Here is an 18,588-nt window from a genome sequence, read left to right as displayed (position 1 = left end):
AACTGGTTTTATTTTTTCGAAAAGAGTTGCCACCTGTTAAATAATTAAACTCAAGTTATTTACTAATCAATGCCCTCAGATCCGCACCATACGTTCGATTTTCAAAAGTGAGGTACTAAATTAAAGGGCTTGGAGTGTGGATGTTCGAAAAGAAATTAAGCTCAAATTAGTTAAAAAGTTAAATCAATTATTAAATATGGGTATCAATCGAAATGGCTTTGAAAAGGCTTTATAACTTAACTACGTATTGGAGGGTTGCCACATGTTAAAAAAAATGTAATTCAATTTTAATTAAATGAATTTGGTAAGTGAATAAGGTATCGCTATATGGGTGTCAACAAAAGAGGTTTAAGAAGGTAGTAGTTTGAAAATATTTTGATGCTTGATAAGTCTAATTGAACTATTTTTTATAGGAAATATTAACGATGGATGTCAAATGAAAGAGCTTCAAGAAACACTTAGATTGACAATTTAGAACATTTTTGATTTGTTTGAGGGTTGCCCCAGTTTAAAGCGCTATACTAAAATTATTTAATAAGTTAAATGAATTACTAGCCGATGGTTATCAATATATACTATATTAAGGAGGATTGCCACGTGTTTAAAAAATAATTTTGCACTTTTTCATCAGTTAAATGAAATATTTATAACAATGTCAGACGAAAAATATTTAAGGAAATTTTGGTTCGAAAATAGTTTTTAAGAGGGTTGCCGCCTGTTTTGAAAGTGGTATTTCGTTTAATTATACATGAGTTACATGAAATTTTAAAATATGATTATCAGAAGAACGAGTGTTAAGAAATCTTTAAGCTGAACATTGTTTTTTTTTTTTGTTGAAAAACTTAAGCTCAAATGGATCGCCGAAAGATGGGTATCGATCGAAATGGGTTTGAAAATAATTTATTTCTAAACTGTCTTTAGGAGAGTTGCTATGTGCTTAAAAAAATTAAATTCAACTTAATTCATCAGTTAATTGAAATATGTATAACAATGCCAGGCGAAAGATTTTACTTTGAAAATACTTTTAAAGGGGTTGCCACCTGCTTGAAAAGTCGCATTGGTTTTACTTATACGAAAGATATATAAATGAAATATGGAAATATTAGTAACAACCGAAAGAGTTTAAAAAAAAACTATTGGCTGATAATATTTTTAATTACAGTTGCCTTTTTTTTAAGGTCATCACATCTGCACCGTTATTTCCAAATTCCAAAATGAGAAGTCAAATTAAAGAACTGGGATTGTACATAGATGTGCACAGGTTTTATTTTTTGATGTCACAGGGAGATTTGAAATTTGATGAAATGAAAGCCGACAACATGCGAGACCTCTCATCACTGCGAAATGGTTTAAATTAATCATAAGGAATATTCTTAGAGGTTTTTGAATGTATTTCAAAACATTTTAGCAACATTGTTTACACGAATAACTATTTCACGGTGCGTTCGTATAACGACCACAAATATGTTAATATACCCGATTCGTGAGTACAAACGTACATATACCTATATTATTGCCAACATACAATATGAACATCCATATATACTTTATGTGCCAACAAGTTAATTTAAATCGAACTGAACTACAATGTTGTCCTGAAACTGGTGCGCTGAAAAGGCGTGCCCATAAACCCATTGATAGTGGACCCATTGTCCCATTTACCAAAAGAAGGAAAGTTGACTTGACTAGACCAACCTAGGCAGGGGCAGAAATTGAGTTCTCAGAATAGGCGAAGTATTTAGGGGTAACTCTGGACAAAGGCTCAATTGGAACTCAAATCTCTCGAATGTAATCAACAAGGCTAGAATGCATTTTATTTCTGTAAGAGACTTCATGGTAAGATTTGGGGAATATCAACCAAACTATCGTATTGGTGTTTCAATACGATAGTAAAACCCGTTATTGCATATGCGGCACTGGCCTGGAGGTCAAAAGGTAAGCAAGTAAACGCGATTGCCACCTTAAGCAAGCCGCACCGACTGGTCTGCATGGCCATCACATGAGCTTCGCACACCTGTCCAAAGGATGTCCGTGGTGTCATTACAGACATTCCTCCTTTGTCTATTCCGATTGAAAAAGAAGTATGCTGGAGCACCCTACGGTTGCCCAATATTATCAGCATGAAAACTGACTTTCTGCGGGGTCATTTAGAGCTTCTCAAGCCATTCCTGGATGATCCCGCTATCAGACATCATGCTACCGCGGTAATAGTATGATTGACCAAGTATGGTCCCTAAGTACAAATAGTATACCGACGGATCGAGGATGAACGGCGGGAGTACTGGGCAGGGGTACTTGGACCAATACTCCAGAAAAGTCTGCCAATGGGCATATACCCAACCATATTACAAGAGGAAGTCTTCGAAATCGAAATATGTGTTCGCGAATGTCTTCTTAGAAGGACAAATGGGGACAGAATAAATATTATGTCAAATAACACTGTGGAACAAATTCAGGTTAGCAAAAGTTAGGTCGATTCTGAGAGTGAGGGGTGAAAATAGAGGCTAAATTAGAAGACCCGTATCGCGGCGTTTGTTTATGTTAGTTCGAATTTTTTTTTTAATCGACCTTCGAACTTTGCAGTCAAATGCCGATTTTCAGCATATTGTTTATATGGTTTTTTGGCTATAACTCGTCGACTAATTGATATTTTTTCAATCTGTTAAAGCCAAATTATTGCTAGAGATCTGTGCAACAATTAAAATTGATTTAGAAAATTTTTGTAGTGCTTATGAAGCAACTTGTTGGAAATTTTTTTTCATGCTTTTTGAACATATTTTCCACAAAACTAAGTCTTTTTTGCTTTCTGTTTGATCTATAATATGCTTCTCAGTTTCTTCAATAAACTTCATTTGAAAAGAAAACAATCATAATACAAAACTTGCGTTTTCCAGCTTAATATTAATTTACTTCTCATTTCTTATGTAGCACATTAGCAATGCCAAGTTCAATGTGGAGCAGCGGCAACTGGCCAAATCATTAATTTAATTTTTTTACTTAAAACTTTTCATAACTAACATTTCAAAATTATATTTTTTTCCATATTTTTATAATTTTTTCAATGTTTCTTCAAAACCAACACTGAAAAAATTGGTACATAAATGAGAAGTAAATTAATATTAAGCTGGAAAACGCAAGTTTTGTATTATGATTGTTTTCTTTTCAAATGAAATTTATTGAAGAAACTGATAGATCAAACAGAAAGCAAAAAAGACTTAGTTTTGTGTAAAATATGTTAAAAAAGCATGAAAAAAAATTCCAACATTTTGCTTCATAAGCACTACAAAAATTCTCTAAATCAATTTTTTTTTTGTAATTTTAATTGTTGCACAGGTCTCTAGCAATAATTTGGCTTTAACGGATTGAAAAAATATCAATTAATCGACGAGTTATAGCCAAAAAAACATATATTCAGTATGCTGAAAATCGGCATTTGACTGCAAAGTTCGAAGGTCGATTAAAAAAAATTCGAACTAACATAAACAAACGCCGCGATACGGGTCTTCTAATTTAGCCTCTGTTTTCACCCCTCACTCTCAGAATCGACCTAACTTTTGCTAACCTGAATTCCTGTTCCACAGTGTAATTGGACAGCATTAAAGGCCTTAGACTCTTAAAAAAAAAAATGAGCATCCGAGTAACACGCTTTTCTGCTCGTATTTCATACAAAAAATCTTTGCGCATTTTCATTTGACCACTCATTATTTCGTATTTGTCCATCGATTATCTTCATCAGTAATTGATTTTTTTTTTTGTAACAGAACAGGCTTTAGTACAAATTCAAAAATTTGCCACCGGACCTGTTATTTTTTAAATTTTTCTTCTGTTAATTTTTTCATTACAAAATAAAAATAGTTGGAATGATTAATGATTAATTAATTTGTCAGAAACTTCTTCTGATTAATTAATTTGTCAGAAACTATACGCCTTATCGGAAAGTGATGTATATACGGTTTATGAAGAATTCCATTAGCTTTCATTTGCCATGTTTATTAAGATTTTTAAATTGGTTCGAAAGATATACGTGATTAGCAGTTCTACAAAGAAGTTGGATAGTGGCGTCTGGAGAATAAAAACCAAACTAAAATTTGTGATCCAGTGTAATTAGAGAGTAAAAATAACTTACTCTCACAAGTGTCAAAAATTTGTCAAAACGTGCTAAAAGTGCACAGAGCGTGAGGAACGAAAAAAACATTTCGTGCTGGGAATTAACAAATCAGTTGAAAAACAATGATTTTATGTGTATTTATCTTATACGGCGAATAAAATAGAAAATATCTAAATTTTTTTAAACTTTGTGGTATTTTCCATGTTTGTGTTTTATAAAATTTACTTTCGGATGTACGCAAACAAAAGCTGTTATGGCAATTTGAATTTGCACATTTGGCACAAAGAAGAAGTCATTTACGATCCAAAAGTGGAACGTATTCTCTCCCATTTTCTTATATTACATTTACATTGGACCAAAATGCGTGATTTGAAATCAGTCATTTGAAGGTGTTTACACTGCTTGATCCGCATTTGCTTTGACTTCTCATCAAATGAAAAGGGAAGACAAAAACAAAATGTATGTAAACAAACACCATGATTCAATAATGAAAGGTTTTGTAAGAAAAACTTTCTCTCGCTCTAATTTTATCAATGACACTCCCACCATACTCCTAAAAACAAAAACAGTGATATTTCTTTTCCAAATATCTTTGCAAGTTTTAAGAACATTTTTAAATTGTTAGTAGTGAAATTTTTACTTTTTAAATTTGAAGAAATGTTTGTTCTTCATTCGCTGGCGCCAACAAGACAAAATGGGTGAGCATCGTTGGACTACAGAAATTCAATGTAGGCTAAAGAGACGAAATTCTCTTAAATGCCGAAATATATTTGTCGATATTCGTGGAGACCTCTTGATTCTGCCAAGTCGCTGTAAAGTAAAGCATGCAATGGTTTTGGTAAATGAGCCAACGAAGGTATTTAGGTATTGTCCTCCACAACACACTCCTGGTGTCTCCGAATGAGGCTTTGACGCAATATAATATTGCCAAACCGCATCCATAGGCCCAATCGTCACACGACAGCTCGGTTTAGTCAATGGCGCGATGTATGTAATTGCACACTTAAAAGGTTTACGCACGAGGCGAATGTTGGCTGGCGACCAACTTTGTTGAAAGCGATTAGTTGAAAGTAGAATGCAAAGTTGAACAATGCAAACGCCTTTTTATGGCGAATATTTTTATATTTTTTTATATTTGGATATTTTTAATCATTCAAATTTTCGGGCAACCCGGCGAATGGTTAATATTCTGACAGTTGTATAGTCTCCCCAGAATATTGAAAGTGCGACATCAAAGAATTCGAATTACCATATTCGAAACAATCGAGCCATATCCGCGAAGGAAACGTAAGCTCCAAATTTTTTTATTTGGCTTTTTTTTTTGTTTAATAAATACTGCATATTTTCCACAAACAAATAGCTTCTTCATATCCATCATCTGTCAAACAAATACAACAAAAAAAAAAGCTGAAAGTGGACCATCCATTCTCGAGTTATGCGCCATCTGACGTACGCAAGTTTGGTATATACATAGAAATATTTATTTTCAATAACAATCGGGGGTTATATTCGATGTAAATAAGCTTGTTTAAATTAAATAATTAAATCAAATTCGTTTTTGTTTTAAAATACCACCATTCACTATTATCCACACCTTTTTATGGAATTTAGCTCCCATTTTAGGAAGTGTGATTGAATTCTTCCCCTTTTTCCCTGCTTCCATAAACCATCCCTGTGGGTGGGAGTGCCAAATTTTAGACAAAAGCTACTTACAAAACCTTTAATAATTGAATCATGAACAAACACTACATTTATTATATTGTTAACGCTTTTTGGACACAAAAAGGCAATTATTCTTTGATTAAACTAAAATTGTGTAAAGCTCTTGTATAAATTAACAATTTTTACACACAAATTTCAAAGATTTATTTATTTCGTTGTGTTTGTTTTGTGTTTGAAAAATTCCAAATGTCAAAGACAAACCAAAGCTTTTGTGGAACTTTTGTTTCTGAGTGCGTTCAATAAAATAGTACGGCAATTGGAACGCATTTGTTTCGTGATTTTGTGTAAATGCGTCGAAATGCGTCATTCTGGAAATGTGAATTTGTATGGAGAAATGCGTGATTTGGCCTCGCATTTGAGGTTTCTCGCCCAAATGACGCATTTGGGCTCAATGTAAATGTAATATTACCGAATTTCCTAGCGTGAGGAACGCTTTCTGGGCTGTTATGGGCACCGGCTGGCTCGTATGGAACAAACCTAAGGGTTTAGCACAATAGATACATATTCTTAGGCCAAACAAAAGTTTGGTAGGTTTTTATATGTTTATTAGGAAATTTTGGTAGGAAAAAATATTTGACTGTGGCAACACTGTCATGCATTCCCGTACATTAACACAGAAGTATGTAAGTATCTATGAATGTGCATATGTGCTTGGAAGAGTTTTGACGCCGCCACGCGAAAATCGTAAAAGTAACAGCAAAAGCGAACACTGACGCAAACGCTTTTCGACGCGACCAACTAACGCTGTGGCCAGTGCACGGACTTTACCACTTTATTGGTAGATCTACCAACTTTTTTGCAGTATTTTATTTTCTACCATTTTTACCAACAAAGGCTTAAAGTCTACCAATATTTTCCGGAAAGAAAGCAAAAAGATTTAAATGAGCAGAGTGTATACATATTTTGCCATCGAATACACCTAAATAAATATGGAAAGTTAACTCTGACCATGGCCAATTTAAAAGTGAAATTGCATCTCTATCAGCTGTTTATGGAAATATTTTTCGTTTGCAATACTTTGTTTAGCAGACTGCCAAATGAATGGGTTGCATATTTCAAGCATTTCAAAACTAATTTTTATCAAACAATTTTGTAGTGCAGAGTAATTGGCCCTTATTATGAGCTGCATTCGATTTTCGATCTTCGCTGGCTATCGAAGATCGAAAGTGAAATTCGTATTATGAGCTATGCAAGCGTGTCGAAATTTTCGTTTGCTTTCGATGGTGTAGCGAAGTGTTAGAAAATTGTGAAAAATGTATGATTTTGTATATGTTTTCTTACATTTTGGCGGCTAGACACTAATTTTAAACAATTTTTATTAATTTCATGCAGTTCTGGCATCGTGAATACTAAACACAAGCTCGAAAGGCTGTTGGCACGATCTCTGAGAACAAAATCGTAGCGCTGTTGAGTTTTAAAATATTTTAAATAGATTTGGCTCACAAACGCCTCTTTAGATGGTCGGAACTTTTTAATGAATCTCTAGACAAATTTCTTAAATATATTTTATATCAAAATATATTCGAAAGACTAATAAACTTAAACTCTCTTAAACATTTGCTGTTGTTTTTGTTGTTGTAGCGGCTACTAAGCCCCGTTCGGGGCGGTTCATCCATCATCGTTGTCGTCTATTTCAGCTACGGGGAGGCCCAGGAAGTGTGCTACTTCCAGAGGGGCTGTCCATAAGGACAGGGGCGTTAGCTGAGTGGGATTCTCAGGGCATGTGAAGAGGTGCCGGGAGTCATGTGGCGACTCTCCACATGCCGGGCATTGGCTGGGCACATCCTCATTGATTCTGCTCAGGTAGCTGTTGAGCCTGCTGCAATAGCCAGAGCGAAGTTGGGCTATTGTAGGGCATTTGCTACTCCTGGCCAGTTTACTAAGCTCTCATCCTCTGACGAATCGGTGAACCAGAACTCGTACTCATTTTACCACGTTTTTATAAACTTGCTTTCTTTTTTACTTCATTTTAATTAGAACAAATTTACATAAATATGTATAAGCACACCATTTAGTTTGCTCGATTTGTAAACAAAGCTTCTCAGCGGTGAAAAATATACTATTGTGAACAACCTAAACGAGCGAAATTCACAATAGCGCTATTCTTCATCGAATGAGCGCCATAATACCAAATGAAAATTCGTTCGCTCAGCACTTTCGACCACAGTCGAAAATCGAATGCAACTCATAATAGGGGCCATTGTTTTTTTTTTTTAATGTAGAATAAAGGCATCCGTGTTCGAATCAAATTCGAATCGAAATTTCTTTTTGGATTACGACATTTGGTGGCGAGTTTGCTTTTTCAGCTTAAAATATATTTAAGACAAACGGCTGTCACGGATGCCATGATTCGGGCCCATTTTTACGTTTTTTCTTGAATGTTTTAGTGGCGTAAAATACATTTTTTGTTGTATTATAAAAAAATACAATTTATTCCAAGGTTAATTCAGATAAGGTGATACCAGAAGTTCAAAAACAAAACGGCCACTAACAAATTTTACGCGTAATTACAATAAGAATTTCAACAAATACATCATTTTGACAATAAGAATCACCAAGGCGAAAATCCGGCTGCTCTGATAGCATTACCTTACCTGAATTCGCCTTCATTTGTTCTATATGAGTAAAAACTATCTAATATTGTTTCTTTTAAAAAATCTACCAACTTCTACCAATTTTTGTATGTAAAATCTACCACTCTTAATTTTTTGGAAGTCCGTGCACTGGCTGTGGCAACTGTTTGAGAAATGGCAGCACGCGGGCGTGGGGGTTCCGAAGTTCTGTCGACGATCTATTGTTGGTATTTGTGAGGTGTTGGCTGGCGCTTCCGTGATCAGCGACTGGTGGTTTTAGCTGCTGCAGACGACTAGCGGTTGACGGCTGATGGCAGTGTTAGCGTTCCTAGATAAGCGCGCACATCGCATCTGGCGCGTACTCGTTCGTATCACGGCGCGGCTAATTCACACAATTCATAGCTATTGTGAGTGAAAATTTTAAATGCAATTTCTGATCATTGAAGGAAATATGCGAAAAATGTTGCTAAATTAGGAAACAAATAATCATAGATATGAAAATATTTAATATTTTAAGTGCGTTTGAAAATTCCATCATTCTGGAGGCAATTGCGAGTGCAGCGCTTGACAAGCCTCGCTAGCCTTGCGCCAACCATCGTTTAAAGATAGTAGAATATGTGTGTGTATTTCACGAACTATTTGAAGATGATATTTTCTTTATTTACATACAGTATCGGTCATATCTATAGCACGCTATTTCAAAGTGATATTGTGCGCAACTTATGTTTATTTATTTATTTCTAAGAATTTTCAACAAAAATGTGCAACAAATTTTCACCTAAATTTCAAACTTTTTGCTCGGAAGTGTTAGAATTTTTTTGAGTACACAGCTTTTAGACCCTGCAATTTTACCGTTAATTTTTTAGAATTTGTTTGGCTCATTGGCTTCCATATAATGAATAAACTCAATTTATTTGCCGAAAAAATTCTATAAAATCAACGGTAACTTTTAGCCACTTGCACATTATCAGACTAAAATTGATTGGGTTATAAAACTGTGTATTCAGAAAAATTCTAACACTTCCGAGGAAAAAGTTTGAAGCTTAGGTGAAAATTTGTTGCACTTTTTTGTAGTTTTCTTAAAATTTTTAAACTTGGGTTTATATGCGTTTTGTTAGAGAAAGAACTATATTTTAATTGAAAATTCTTAAAAATAAATAAATAAACATAAGTGGTACACAATATCACTTTGAAATGGCGTGCTATAGATATGACCGATACTGTACATACGTGCAAAGTGCTAACATTAATTCTAAACTCTAGTCCACAGTTGTAAATCTAAATAATAACGTAAAGTGAAATTAAATGAATTCATACAACAAATTTACTGAGTTTTAAGGTTATGTTATGATTAAAAAAAAGTCACAACAGATTCGCCTTTGACAATCGAAGCGAAGTGTCAAACAAAGTCTATTATACATACATTACCTTCTTAAAAAAAAACGAACAAATTCAATTTGCGAGCATTTGAAACAAATGTTGGCGACAACCATATTTTTCTCCAACTTTTACCTTTCATCCCATTTACTGCTGAACTTTTTGTTTTTCCTGGCAATACAAGCAATTAGTTTGTTCCAGCATTCTTCAGTCAAAAATCTGTTGAACTGTCAAACTTAAATTTTACTCTCTCAAATGCGAGTAAAAGGAGAACAGATGCATAAGTGTACGGGAAAGCAAAAAGCACTTTTTCCTGCAAAAACGTCAGTGCGTTTGTTAACATGTCATTGGAACTACACTGATATGGCTGAAAGATCAGTAAATACTTATTAAAATCTATAAAATTAAGAATAATTGCGTACATATTCAAATATTTCGTTGCTTACTTCCATTTTTTAACAAATGTAAGGTTCTTTGCTTTCACCGCTTTCTGTTTTTGTTTACAATTGCAACCCTGCCCGTCGTTTGACACTTTTCATGACACTTTGCAGGAAGGAAAACCTCGGCCAAAATCCTTCTGACTGGGAAGAGTTGCTCTGTTACTCCCACTCAAAAGTGTTCCCAGTGAGAGAAATTCTTGCGTACGGGAACGACTTCCTGTAATTTCATACTATGTTCTGGAGTACTGGAACAAATTAAATAGTAATGCGCGGCGATGATACATACGAGGCTGATAGAAAAGTAAATTGATTTTGTATGAAGTATTGGTTTATTTACATGGTTTACGCGGTTACTAGGCATTTACGCGTTTATTTATATACATATCACACGTTTATTTATATACATACATACTTACAGTCAGTCAATAAAGTTTAGGTACAGCGAATATTTTACAATACGGGCAACTATTTTTTAAATATTTTATTTTTCGCTATTTTTTTTATAAAAATATGGTTAAGCCTACAACAAAACAACAACAACAAAAACCCCAAGAATCAAAGTTCCAAACCTTGTGAAAAATCAAAGAAAATTATGCAAAATTTCATTCAAATATTGCACTTTCTATTTACGCTCTCTAGAAAAAAGTTGAGTATGCAGTTTTTTAGCCTATTCAAATTTAGTATAATAAAGTGCAAGTATGAGGAAGCTAGGACTTACCATTGATTTTTGGGAAATTTTTTTGTTGAAGGTGTCGCACATTTTTTCCATATAAAAAAATTATCAAACATTATTTTATACTGAGAAAATGAGCGACACCTTCAACAAAAAAAAATTGCTAAAAATCAATGGTAAGTCCTAGCTACCTCAAACTTGCACTTTGTTCTACTAAAATTTAATGGGCTAAAAAACTATATACTCAACTTTTTTCTAGATAGCGTAAATCAAAACTGCAATATTTGAATGAAATTTTGCAGAATTTTCTTTAATTTTGCAGAAGGTTTGGAACTTTTTGGAAGTCTGATTTTTGGGGTTCTTGTTGTAGAATTAACCATATTTTTATAAAATATTATCGAAAAATAAAATATTTAAAGAATAGTTGCCCGTATTGTAAAAAAATCGCTGTACCTAAACTTTATTGACTGACTGTATGTTTGGTACGGTAATAAAACTCATATATTGCATAGTCATAAGAGTTCCTGCGGATTTCTGAACTAATTTTACCCGATACAGCTGGAGATGTTTTTGCAAATTGCAAATCTACATTTATTTGGCGCGTAAAAACGTAAAGATAAGCAGTCATTCATAAGTCACCAAAAATCTTAATAATATTTAAAAGACTTTAAAACCATACCTCCTTTACATGATGCAATAATTATAATTTAATTTTTGCTCATTAGTGACATTAGAGTTTGGAAACTCCCTTACTAACGGTTGCACACACACACGGTGCCTTGCTAAAGACGCCGATTTTGTCAAGAGGGAGCGAGAAGACTGTTTTCTAAGCAAACCTTTTATTATTGAATCATGCCTCATTTATACATAAGTAATTTTTCATATCGAGTCCTTTAAGCTTTAAAGAGACAAAAGCATTATGCATATTTAATTTTTTCCAATTAATTATTTATGCGTCAGCAAAAATCTTTATAATTTTTAAAAGGCTTTACAAACGTGTCTCATTCCAGTGAAAAATTATCAATTGTTAAAAATAATCAACTAATAGTTAGCTTTTTAACGGGATTACGATAAATACCTCACATTTAATTAGCTATGACAAAACCAACTTAAAGTGAGTTGTAAAGTCGTTCAGGAGTCATGCAAACGCAATCGGGAGTTTGTTTTCTTAACAAGTTTCTGTTTAAGAATCCTCATATAATAACTACTTTGAATACATTTTTTTCTGCACTTTACAAATTCTTTTTCGAATTCGATATAGGACCACGTAGTGCGGAACATGTAACCAATTGAACAAATATGCAATGTGGAATGTAAATTAAATAAATAAAAATGTAAGCAAAAAAAAAAAGAATTTAAAAAATGTTTTTTTATTGACATTTTATGTCCAAAAGTAGTTAGTTACAAGTTAGTCGACATGTAATGCAGAAGTATACATGTTTGACTTTTTTGCGGCCCCACAAAAGTAGCTAGCTTTTCTCGAGCAAAATATACAGTTAATAGTTAGCACTAGTGTTCGTGTAAACAGACTAAAGTTAGGTGTAAGCTAACGTCACTCCCTGCAGGGTACATACATAAGTAATTTTGGATCTCAAGGCCTTGAAGGGACAAAAGCAATATTATTTATTATAATCAAGTTAAATATAGAAGAAAAACTAAAATCTATATTTTTACTAGCAGACCCGGCGAACTTCGTCCCGCCTAAAATTAATTTTTTTATAGAAACATTTGGTCCAACGCAATTCACGTTCACGTTTGGTTTTGTGGTCGACAGAAGGCATTGCCGTCTTAAATAACCTGACGAAAGCGTTATACCGGGAAGAAGTCCTTGCGGCTCGATAGTGAATCGTCCTTGAATCTGTATAGTACAGTTGGTGGCAATTTCTAAACTGGTGAGTATCATTGGTCCACATTCTGGTTACTCACCGTAAAGTAAGGACCGCAATGGTTCTGATGGTTGATTTAACGGGAGTAATTTGACTTTGATCCCTGGTGCCTCCGAATCGACGATTTTTAGCAATAACTCGGCTCCAGCGCCACTAAAAATTATCATTAAAATCGTTTCGGTCTTTTAGGAGGAGTTAAGCCACCGGAATAAGTGTTTCACATACTGACACTCTTCGGCATTTTTTCCCATACAAAAAAACTCTCACGCATTCATTATACGGAGAAAATGCGCAACATCATCAGCGAAAAAAATTCTCAAAAACCAACGGTATCTTATAGCCATTAAAAACTTGCACTTTATGATACTGAAATTGAGTGAACTACAAAACTGCATACTCAAAATTTGGTGCCATTTAATGCAACATGAACTATATTTCTATAAAACATTAACAAAAAAATTTATTATGAAAAAGAAAAAAAACACTGTATTCTGGGTGTATATATTTACAGATGGGTAAAAGTTTCAATATGTTTGGAAAGCACCACGTCCCTTTTCCAGTAGCCCCAAAAGCTCTTCACCAATTTCCAGGACACTACCACAAATACTTGCAGAGATATACGGTATGAAAAATTCGATATGTATGGGTGATGCCACGCTCCCTTAATATATCGAAAGTCTGCAGTAGGTGTCCAAAATTTTAAAAAATTGTTACGGTCGTTCGCGAGATCGCCTCTTATAAAAAGAAGGAACTTCTCTTTATATAATTAGTGTAGGTAACACAGGGCAACACCGATTTTGATGCAGCAAATGTTGAAGCTGGTTTTGATAGGCTTTTTTGTGCTGATTAAGAATACGTAAGTATAAAGTTTCCATCAGCTCCAGATTTTGAGAAAAATGTTGTGAAATTGTCAAAAAATCGCTTTTTTTGCAATATTTGAGAAGCTCTAGCAATGAAACAAAAGGTGATAGAACCCCCCACTAAGGCTGAAATTAAGGCTTGGACTTCTGACTTCAATCCCTGAAAATACCATTCCAGCACCCTGACCCTAAGGTGGCCTATAGTTACGGTGACCATAAATATATTTTGAAAATGCAGGACAATTTTTCAAAAAATTTACCTACATATAATTGCGTAGTATAAAAACAACAAAAATATACTACATATATGCATTCCTCGTCATTTGAATAGCGCACCCTTTTTTTGATTTTCTACCATACAAAGTATGCTTGAAAAAATTTTTATATGGAGAAAATGCGTAGCACCGTCAAAAAAAAAAATTCGCCCCTATGTTTATTTTTTTTTATACCCGAGCGCACTTGTGCACAAGGGTGTATTAATTTTGTTTACATAACGGTTGTTTGTAACAGCCAAAACGAATCGAGAGAGATATAGACAAATGTATACATAAATGCTCAGAATGAATAGAGAAATCGATTAAGCCATGTCTGTCTGTCCGTCCGTCTGTCCGTCTGTCCGTCTGTCCGTCCGTCCGTGTACACGATAACTCGAGCAAAAATTGAGAATTTGGTACGTAGGTTTTCGTTAATCCAAGGTAGGTTGGTATTGAAAATGGGCGAAATCGGACTGTAACCACGCCCACTTCCCATATAACGGTAATTTCCAGAAATACGAAAACTGCGATATTTTAGTAACTACTGAAGACAATTCACTCAAAATTGATATTTACAATAATTTTCAGACGAAAAATAAGAATATTATAAATTTTTGGAAAATGGGCGTAGCCACGCCCACTTATGGTTACATGTGTATATCTTGGTAACCGCTGCACCAATTTCTTCCAAACTTGGCACAGTTGTTGGCCTTGGTACAGCATAATAAATGGCCGAAAATTTTAAAAATCGGACAATAACCACGCCCACATCCCATATAACGGTAATTTTCGGAAATACGAAAACTGCGATATTTTAGTAACTACTGAAGATTATTCACTCAAAATTGATATTTACAACAACTTTTAGACGAAAAGTAAGAATATTATAAATTTCTGGAAAATGGGCGTAGCCACGCCCACTTATGGTTACATGTGTATATCTTGGTAACCGCTGCACCAATTTCTTCCAAACTTGGCACAGTTGTTGGCATTGGTGCAGCATACTAAATGGCCGAAAATTTAAAAAATCGGACATTAACCACGCCCACATCCCATATAACGGTAATTTAGAGAAATACAAAATCTTCGATAAATCAGTAAATATTAAAGCTTATTTATTCAAAATTGATGCTTGCAACAATTCTTTACCAAGAAATACGTTTATGGTAAAATTTTGGAAAATGGGCGTGGCACCGCCCACTTATGATCACATATATGCATATCGGTAACCGTTTTACCAATTTGTACCAAACTCGGTATTTTTATTGTGCTTGCCACATAAAAGCAAAACGTTGAAAATTATTGAAATCGGACTAAAATTACGGCCGCTTTTCATATAACGGTAAATTTCAGAAATGCTTGAAACTGCAATATTTCGAAATTTAAGGACGCTAATTTACTCAAAATTGATACACCCCAGCTTACCATCTAGCGGTAGCTTTCGGAAAGGTGAAAAAACATATATTTAATACCTTCGCCGGGTATTTAATGTTCGGCTCCACCCGAACTTAGACTTTCTTACTTGTTTAATTTTTAAAAACATTTAAAATGGGATGTAGACGTAGAATATGCTATCTTTTTATAAAAAGTTAATGAATATTATACAAACAAAAGGAAAACTGTACCTGCTAAGTATTAAAAGGATGCGCTATTCAAATAACGAAGTGTGTATATTTGTTAATTATTAATCCAATTTTAAACTTTAAACATAAATCACATTTGCTTCGTTGGTATTAATCTTTTAGTAATGAATATTTACAAAATTATAATAAGGCATATTACATATTACTTTACACGAAATATGAACCGCTGTAAAGCAAATTTTTTAGGCAAACTGGTCGTTGGGTCGTTGAACACGAAAAAAATACCCATGGTTTCAAAGAAGTGTTTTCGAGATTTGTTTGAAAAACGTATTTTTAGTACGTTTTCAGTTATTCCTCAATATCTCATGAAACGATCAACAGTTCGAAAGGTATTGATGGGCTCTTTACAAAAATATATATTTTATGTGCAGATTGTGTTCCGTAACATCTACATTTCTCATCAGATACCGTAAAACGAAAATGATTGAAATTTCAATTTTTCGATTTTGGTCGCTTGTAACACTAATAATTTTCATCGAAATCGGCAAAGTAATATATTTTTGTAAGAGGACTGTAGGTAGCTTATGTTGATTGGATAATTTTTTCATGAGATATTGACGAATAGGTTCGAAATGTACCAAAAACACGTTTTTCGAAAAAATTACGAAAACGCTTGTTTGAAAGGAAAATTGGCTTGGGAAATTTTTTTTCTTAAGCGATTACAACAAAATTTGTAGAACAGTGTTATCGATATATTTGATGCTGGTCTTCAATTTTTCGTCATCCATTGTCCATAAGCATACAATATTTAGAACGCGTTGACTAGTTGAACCTTCAAAACCAGTTTACCCTTATGTAGTTATCAATTAGTTATCGACACTGCTTTTATTTCGATTAGTAAAAATTAATTTTAAAATATCGAAGAAAATGCGGGACAAAGGACACGTGGAAAAAATCAGTACATTTTGGGGGTTTTCTGTTTTGAAAAACTACGCAGGACAGACCTTTAAATAACACAACGGATAGTCACCGTACCTATAGTCATTTATTGAACAGCTATGAGGTAACCATTACGGCAAGGTGCAGGAATAGTACTTTCAGGGATGGTAGTCTGTAGTTCTAGCTTTAATTTCAGCCTACATGGAAGGTTCTATCACCTTTTGCTTAATTGCGGTAGGAACTCAAACTTCTCAAAATCAGTTATTCCTGTTCAACAAATGACTGTAAGTGACCATTAAGCAAAGGTGCGGGAACTTGCAAGGATAGTATTCGAGATTTTTAGCTTTACTCAAAGCATAAGTGGAAGGTTCTATCACCCTTTGTTTCTTTGCTAGAGCTTCTCAAATATTAAAAAAAACGCGATTTTTTGACACTTTGACCCCGTTTTTCTTAAAATCTGGAGCAGATGAAAACTTTATGCTTATGGATTCGTAATCAGCATACAAAATTTCGGCAAAAATAGCTTTAACATTTGCTGCATCAACTTTTTTCCCATTTTTGTTGGCCTGTGTAATAAGTATTGTTAAATAGCCAATACCCGCATGTTTGCGCCGCCTTCAAACACCTTTCGAATCTACGCATATCTATAATACGGGTATCGAATTTCAAGCAAATCGGACCATAAATAAGATTTTTTGGAATTGATCGGTATCTGGTCTACCTATAAAAAAAAAAATATCCTATATGTTAACCCAGCCAATAAGCTTACCTACGTGCCAAATTTCGAGCAAATCGGACCATAAATAAGACATTTTCGAATAGATCGGTCCCTGGCCCACTTAACGGAAAAAATGGATGCGACCCAAATGCATTTTTTTAGCGTAGCTCGACCCCTGCGCCACCTATCGGAAAAATTAAAATTTTGTGCACCCCTTGTTCTAAACACCTTTCCAAAAAAGCAGCACCCATTCGAATCGGTTATGAAAAATAGGAGAAAATTGTTCCCAATTGATTCAATCCTAATGAATTTCACAATTATCCGAAATTTTCCAAGCTTTCGTCGAAAAAAATTCAAATTTTTCGAGTTATTCCGTATTTTTCCCAGTTTTCCACTTAGAATTTTCTATTTTTCCATTCGAATGCCATTCCGAAGAAATTGCACACAAAATTCTATAAAAAAAAATCAATTTTCGATTTTTCTAATTTTCCGACTTTCCCGGAGTGTTTTCCCAAAATTTTCTGGGAATTACGAACAACAAAAAAAATGTTAGCCAAATCGGCCCAACCGTTCTCAATTGATGAATTACTATACATTTTTCACACCATTTTTATATATATAGATAAGGAACAGCTGTTCATAAACGGCGGTTTCCGACTGAATTTTTCGCGTAATTCCGGATTTTTCCGAGTCTTCCACGTAGAATTTTCTAGTTTTCCATAATAATCAGCCTCATTGCGTAAGTCGTAAATTAGGCTAAATTGTACGACTCGACAACATTGGCATAGTCTACTGTCGTACTGAAATAACTAAACTATGCAGTGCTGCCAAGTTTTTCTGTTTTAGTACACTAAATACACTTAAATGAATCTAAAAAACTTTCAAGACTGAAAGCCAAAATTTCGAAATTTATCTCAAAATCAGATATCTTTTTACTTTACTTTTCCATGTACAAACTCATATGAGAGGTTAATTTTCTTCAAAATTGGCAAGACGATTTTCGTAGTCTATTGTCGTTTTTGCATTGTTTAAACGGTCAATGGAGAGATTAATTCGTCAGCATTGTAACCGTGTAATTTTCCAGTTTTTCGGCAGGTGCTTATTACATATTGAAGTAAAGCATATTTTAATGTCACGCCCGTCACAAAATACACAACAAAATAGTTATATTTTAAGGAAAACACATCTTGGACAGTGTAAGAAAGCTGACGAAAGTAACGCTATGATACAGGCGGATATGTGCAAATTGCTTTAAAGTATTTATGTATATGCTATTATTTTTGAAAAAAGAACCGACAATGTTGTTCGCGCCCGTCACATGTCACACCCGTCACAATTTAAAGTTTGACAAATTTTAATAAATTCGGCCAGGGGCTGCTACCGTTACTTATCTGCTAATCTGAAATATATCATATATCTGTTTGTGGTCACCGAAGAAAAGCTAACCATAAAGAT

At 34.1% G+C, this 18,588-nt stretch overlaps 1 protein-coding gene across 4 annotated transcripts in view; it reads left to right on the top strand.

Moving 5' to 3' along the window:
* Positions 1 to 8,637: 8,637 nt before the first annotated feature.
* LOC118735228 (leupaxin) overlaps positions 8,638 to 18,588 on the top strand; it is a 434,003-nt gene continuing 424,052 nt past the window's right edge. For 2 of the 4 annotated variants that reach the window (XM_036464881.1, XM_036464880.1), the window contains exon 1: positions 8,677 to 8,810. In XM_036464881.1, coding sequence (XP_036320774.1) covers positions 8,714 to 8,810 — 97 coding nt within the window. In that variant the 5' untranslated portion in view covers positions 8,677 to 8,713. Of the gene's footprint in view, positions 8,811 to 18,588 lie in introns of all 4 variants that reach the window. The other 2 variants (XM_036464885.1, XM_036464882.1) reach the window with 2 other exon arrangements.

This window comes from Rhagoletis pomonella, unplaced genomic scaffold, assembly GCF_013731165.1.
Source record: "Rhagoletis pomonella isolate Grant_MI unplaced genomic scaffold, Rhpom_1.0 Rhpom_scaffold_00003, whole genome shotgun sequence".
Classification (NCBI taxonomy): Eukaryota; Metazoa; Arthropoda; class Insecta; order Diptera; family Tephritidae; genus Rhagoletis; species Rhagoletis pomonella.
The sequence above is the reverse complement of the archived record's forward strand: the minus strand, read 5'-3'. Positions and strand labels throughout refer to the sequence as shown.